The sequence below is a fragment of the Leptosomus discolor genome, chromosome 6 (assembly GCF_034619465.1).
Source record: "Leptosomus discolor isolate bLepDis1 chromosome 6, bLepDis1.hap2, whole genome shotgun sequence".
Lineage (NCBI taxonomy): Eukaryota > Metazoa > Chordata > Aves > Leptosomiformes > Leptosomidae > Leptosomus > Leptosomus discolor.
In genome coordinates, this window is record NC_141396.1 from 52,772,105 (window position 1) to 52,778,847 (window position 6,743).

Here is a 6,743-nt window from a genome sequence, read left to right on the forward strand (position 1 = left end):
AATTTATAGTCTATTGTGTGGATGCAGCTGCTGAGCATTCATATCCTGCCACCATCTTGGCATTCCTGACTATTTTTGACAAAGGATGTTTAACCAGGAATACCTTCATATCTCAGCATAATTTACGTCTTGGCCATTTGTGTCTTTTCTCTGTTCCCTTTCTCCAGCTTTCCCTCCTTCCTGTACTTCTCCTCACACACACCCCTCTGAAAAAAAAGTGTGTGTGGGGGAAATGAAGCTAAAATCATCATTGCACGCCATAAATACAGCTCTGTAACAGAAGAAATGTTTATTTGGCAAATATTTCACGTAAATCAATTCTGAAACCAAGAAAACTCCTATTTACTACTACAATTAAAGATCTCTTTACACAATTAATGGAAAAAGATTTTTTAAGTGCCATCCTTTCAAACTCTGCTTTTAGGGTTTCCGTAGGATGGGCTCACTACAGAAAGGATGCTCAGTGCGTTCTGCCCAGGCATTGCACGCCCTGTGAGCAGAGAGCTGAGCAGAAAGTCTTCGTACAGTTACATTTTACTTTATTAAATGATTAGTTTTACCTTTTTTCCAGGCAAGGTGTGTTCAGTCATAAAGCTTGGCTTATTCATGCTGACAGTAACTCGTGCAGTATCAGCACGCAGCTCCCTGTCTGAGCTGACCTGGGTGGAAAATGGTAGTAGATTATTTTCCCCAAGGGAATTGGGTATGGTTGGGGTGAGGAAAGAAAAGCTGAGAGTCTTATTTCCATCCATGCTTTTTGCCTGGGGTACAGCACAGTCGCTCGGTGTCAAGGACACGCTGTGCAATTGCACCTCACTGTCGACCATGGACCCCGTGGGACATCCTGCTGCGAGGAGACGGCTCGCTCCATCATTGCTGCAGAGGCTTGCTGGGGTTTCAGAATGCTGGGCAATCAGCCCGAGGATCTTGAGTGTGGTGCCTGGAGTACCAAGAAGTTTAGGCAGAAAGAATTGTTATAAATTAAAAGTAAGTGACTTGTGGCATCTTGGAAACCAGCCCCCACCCTTGTTTTTTTTAAATTTTGTTTAAAGCTTCTCCTGTTTTGCATCATGGCTGCTGGGAGGCTCAGCCTGCTGGCTGGCTCAGCACACAGGAGAAAATTTGGTGTAACTGTGATTGACAGGGCCATGGTGTCCTGTCAGGGAGGCTGTGTTTGAGAAACAAAATTGCTTTGGGAAATTGCAATGGGATAGCTTCCAGTGAGCTTAACTGAAAATGCCTTTCAAACATAGGGATGCTTGTCCTTGTGTATCCCCCTTCCTTCCATTATTCATCTGCAGTTCTCGTGGGGAGACAATAGAGAGATCTCTCTTATTTTCTGGTCTATGTTTTTCTTCCCTCTCTCCCTGTCTTTCACCACTAAAATATCTCAGCAATGCCAGGAGGCTGGTATGCCCTGAGAGGGTAAGAATAGTCTACAATGGCAGAGCTCACTCCTGTTGTTTGTCTATTTGCAGTTGTCTGGACAGAGCACCCACACAAGAGGTAGAAGCAATTGGATCTGAGAAGCTAAAGCTTTTGCAAGACAAACTGTTAAAGCCTTAAGAAGATCTGTTCCAACATCCAAACCAAACAGTCCTTTTCAAATCATAAAAATAATCCTTCACCAACATGTTGCTGTGGCTGGGGTTTTTTTGTTTTGTTTTTCTTTCTTCCCTGCCTAGGTCTACCGTCCTTTGGAAATGCCAAAACTGTTAGGACATCAGGAGCTGGAAGTGTTGTGAATCTGTTCAAACATGGAGCGCTGGGACTCGCTGGGATTTTTGATTGTCACACTCAACTATAATGTAACTATTGTAGGTAAGTGCTTCAAAACTCTCTTTCATTTGCTGCTGCATATCCTGAAGCCACCCAAGTGTCCTACTGATAATTGACTTTAATTTTGAGCTATGCCTCCGTGATCTTTATAATAAGAAGGTTGTATTTGGATATGTGGTATGAGTGGTTAATGTATTTCTTTTCTTGTTAAACAGATTCCTACTCCCTCTATGATAGATGGTTTCTGAATCTTATGTAAAAAATGCTGGCAAGGTTTTCAAATTTGGCTTTTCTTGGTGCCTGAGCTTCCAGTCAACTCTAACGGCTGTTGTAGGCACCATGATGAAAACACACAGAAGTAACACTTTATTTATACCACATAAAGTGAACAGTAGAATGTATGCAATAGATTTAGTGACGAATGAAAAAGTTTAAAGATGAGGAAAAAAACCCCTCTCTCTTACAGGAAGGTTTTTTTACCATTGTGGTTAATTACCATTGCTTATCATTCTTTAGTTTTATAAATGAACAAAGGTCACATGCATTTAAAAAACAAAACCAAAGTACAGTTGTTTTTTCCTCAGCTAACAACCATCTGAGTGCTTCTTTTTTTTTTCCTTCTTATTTAAATAAGACACAGTTCCTATGTCATGGGCTACTTTGAGCAAAGTGTGAGACAAACTTTCAAGGGCCTTTCAAGGACCCTTCACCTCCAGTCACGGGCAGTTGCTGTAGTTTGTGCTGTGCATCGCAGGGAGCATCCAGCTAAGCCGCAGGGAGGGCGGTGAAGGGGCTTGTTCTGGTATACTTAATCAAGATTGAGTCACTAGGGAAGGTGATGCGTGGAGGGGTTATCTCTAAAATGTATGTCATACTAAACTGCTTCCTAAGGAGCCATTGATTTTTCTTAAGCAGCTCTCCCTATTGTACATGTTCTAATTAAAAATTGATAGTGAAATAGCATGTAGTATTTTGAGCTTAATTAACTAATGTGCTTCAAACACTTTGAGGTCCTCACAGGGAAAAAATGCTGCCTAAGGATGAAACATCACTTGCTAAAGATGACTGATTCTTGCAGCTGGTGTTTTCTATTGACTCACACTATGTCGAAAAGAGAGTAACAGCACAGCCTGTCACCGAAATGCAGGAAGCTGAAAACACAGCAAACCCACCACTAAAGTTCAGGTGATGAAAGACAAAATGGAAAGGTCTCAACTTATGGTTAGACAATGTAGTCAGAAGCAGCAGGTTTCTCTGATGATCTCTTATATAGCTTGTATATCTTTATATCCTTAACCTTTTTCCAGATTAAGTTTTTCCACTTCCGAGTGCAGTTTTACTGTTCTAGCCCATAATCAGTCTACTAGCCTCATATGAGGCATCCAAACTGCATGTTCAGTACAATAACAGGTATCATACAATGTTGCAGAAATATTTGAATATTTAAAATCCACACCAACTACAAGGAGTTAGCTTTATGGGAAATAGAAAAGAATGTTGTTCTGTAAATAATCGTATCTTTTAGAATTTGGATTTTCAAAAAGCATGTGTATTGGTGCTATTTCACAGACTGCCTTAAAAACCTTGTGTGCATACGAGATGTGCGATCACTATTAATGACTTGAGGTTTTCAGTGCATTTCTCGGCCATTAACTCCATGTAACATGCTTCTCTATAGTCACTGAGTCACCAGTTACAACTGGTTTCTTAACCGTTCCTTAAAGCACAGAAGTAATCTTACCACTCTTCTGGGGTTTTTTTGTGTTTTGTTTTGTTTTTTCTTTTTGTTCCTAAGTGGTTTTTTTCTCCTTTTTTGGCATGTTTTAAAACCATGAAATTAAAAAAAAAAAAAAAAAATTAAAGCAGGGGATTATTAAATTAAATCACTTTTTCAAAACCATGTAAGAAACTAGTCACAGGACTCAAAAGGAAATTTGAGAAATTCAAGTGCTAAACTTAACTTCAGATGTTGAATTTTTCCATGTGTTTGTACAGAATATATTTTTAATTTTTGACAATATAGAAGTATATCTTCAGGCCTTCCTGTCCTGCCCAGGAAAATTATTTCTTCTTTCTTTTCTCCTTTTTTTTTTTTTTTTTAATACATAACTTCATCAGTAATACAGCAGTGTATATAACTACAACAAACTTTTAATAAAAATCTACGCCATCCAAAAGTCCTCTGGGAAACTAGGATGAACAATACAGTCTCATTCAAAAGAAATGATACGTAGGGTACTAGTGCCTGATCTTTCACTGCTACTGGTGTAATGGAATAAGGACAAGGCCTGATCTTTCCAACCAAAGTGGATGAGACCAAGCCCTACGTAAAGCAATCATATGAAAGGATTCAGGGAATGATGAAGTAAGCAATGGATGAAAATGCCAAACTTGTAAGGCTTCACTTGGTGTTGGTATCAAGACAGAAGGGAGCTTCTGAATGCAGAGAGAAGCTGCACTCCAAGGTCAACAAAGGTTGGAAGATGTGACCAAGATGGAGCAACCAAAGAAGCAGCAGAGAGAAATGACTGGGGCACACGTGTGCACACACAAATGTACATTTGTAGAACATTTTGCGTAAGTTTGCTCATAGCACCTGTTAGCTAGCTCACCAGTAAATACCAGTCTAGACACAACAGAGAGATTTTGTTGGCTATAGTGAACTTTACATATGATTTCATGGCCAAGACCAACCACAAATACTATGTCATGGAACAATCTTTTGTATCTAGAAGAGTTTCATACTGTGTTAGCTGATCTGTATTATTGAAATCGGACAAAATTCAGGTGCAGAAGTATGAACCCAACAGCAAGGAAGACTTGTAAGTGGAATGGGATTATTAACTCAATTGTGAACTCTTTTTATCAGATTTGGACATGTTCAGAGTGTTTTCGTTAGGCTGAGGATTCAGCTGGCATGGCTTATTGTACATCAAACTCCTGCACTGTCGAGTCTAGACGGAGGTTATGGAATGTACCAGCTGACACATTTTTGCACAGGTTTCAGTCCCAGTCAAAAGAAAGCCAAAGAGGCACTTTTAAAATGGGAGACTGATTACAGAGGCTATTTCTTCAAATGTCTTGTGTGTAGGGAGAGCATCACTACCTTACCTGCCTTCGTTTTCTTCTCAGTGGTCTGACTCTTTTTCTTACTTTCTCTTCTAGGAAAGATCTGGCTAATGTTAGTAATTCTGCTGCGAATGGCAGTGGTAGTGTTAGCAGGCTATCCACTCTACCAAGATGAGCAGGAGCGCTTCGTCTGCAACACTCTACAACCGGGATGTTCGAACGTTTGCTATGACTTGTTCTCTCCTGTATCTCACTTTAGATTCTGGCTCATTCAGACCGTGTCTATCCTGCTACCTTATGCTGCATTCAGCATTTACGTTTTGCACAAGGTAGCTATGTACATTGTAAGAATGCACTGTTCGGTGCATGGATGCAAAGGGAATAAGGGTTTATCAAGCCCCAAAGACCTGAAGAAGCTCTGTAGAAATGCTGTTGACAATAGATTAGATTGTGGTGCAGATGACCTAAGTGTCCTTAATTTTTCTGGGGCATATACTGTTCATCTTTTTTTTAGGACGCTGCTTGAGGCTGCCTTTGCAGCTGTGCAATATTTTCTTTTTGGATTTTTTGTTCCTGAGCGCTTTTCCTGCTACCATTCACCTTGTACAAGCACAGTTGACTGTTATATCTCCCGGCCTACTGAGAAATCCATCATGATGATTTTCATCTGGGGGGTCAGCAGTCTATCCTTTCTGCTTAGCCTTGCTGATCTTGTCTGTGCTCTCTGGAGAGTGACAGCAAGAAACCAAAAGAACAAGCTGCTGGCAAACCTCCACGTAGAGAATGAGTGCATTTTAAATCTTCCCCCAGTACAGCATGGTAGCTCTTCTCCACCTCAAAATCAAGACTGTCCAGTATCAAATAGCAGCCAGACCAGTGATGGCTCCTGCTCACTCCTCTCTGAAGAGGAAGAAGAGGCTGTTCTTCATCCTGAAGTGGTCTCTCAGCAAACCGCCAGCACTAACCTTAACAGCAACAGCAATAAGCCCTGTGTATCTGAAAATTTTGCTGTTAAGCACGATAGCACTGAAGAACCCTTGTGTGCTGGGGGCCTCCAAGGGACTACATGCAGGCAAGGGAGATCCAGGCTTCAGCCAGACTTCACTGAAGATACTGCCCTGACTTTGAGACCTCAGATCAAGTCTTACCTTGGAGTTTCTTCCTCTCTAGTTCACAGCAAGCTTTTAGGATACTACCCATCAGCTGAGCTAAAAACCCCTGATGCACAATCAAATTATAGCAGTACTAGTTGCTTGAGGTCGAAAAAGTCAGAATGGGTATAGAGCCCTGAGTGAGCACTGCCCTATGACCCTGGCAGGACAAATCATTGCACCACTGAAGAGGTTTCAGGTCGTTTCTGCTGGATGCCTTGGCTGTGGTTATGCTGCAGAGACACTCTACTATGCTGTGCTCCTCCACTGACAAGGAAGCAAAAACCTCAGATAAGAGTTTGAAGGTTATTATCTTAAAGGAACTGTTCTTTGGAAAATGTAACATCTTTATGTTTTTCTTAGTGTAAGTGACTTTAAAAAGCTGTGGACTTTCACTGATGTGACTGACCTGGTTTTCCAGGAGTAGGCATGAAGACTTGTTTACCCTAACCTAGTTTTATTGCAAAAGATTGAGTTTAGGAAAGATGTGACTTTTAAATGCAGTTGTACATTAGCTACTGTCAGGACGTTAATAGATCTCCTCAGTAAATTCTTGAAGCCCACTCTAGGAAATGATATCCAAGCAAGAAGAGTAGACAGTGAATAAAATAAAAATACATGTTTTGTAGCAATGTGTTAATGTGTAAAAACAAAAACAAAAACCAACAAACCAAAAACCCTAAACAAAAAACAAAACAACAAACCCTGGATTTTACTGATACCTATCTTAGTTAGCAATGCCAT

General features: G+C 40.6%; 1 protein-coding gene across 1 annotated transcript; it reads left to right on the plus strand.

Moving 5' to 3' along the window:
• Positions 1-1,757: 1,757 nt before the first annotated feature.
• GJD4 (gap junction protein delta 4) lies at positions 1,758-6,131 on the plus strand. The gene is made up of 2 exons (XM_009958699.2): positions 1,758-1,821; positions 4,945-6,131. The coding sequence occupies exons 1-2, from the start codon at positions 1,758-1,760 to the stop codon at positions 6,129-6,131; spliced, it is 1,251 nt and encodes a 416-aa protein (XP_009957001.1).
• Positions 6,132-6,743: the final 612 nt, after the last annotated feature.

Coding starts and splice junctions, on each gene's coding strand:
- GJD4 (XM_009958699.2), top strand. CDS start 1,758: ATGGAGCGCTGGGACTCGCTGGGATTTTTGATTGTCACACTCAACTAT. Junction 1,822..4,944: donor CTATAATGTAACTATTGTAG/GTAAGTGCTTCA, acceptor TTTCTCTTCTAG/GAAAGATCTGGCTAATGTTA.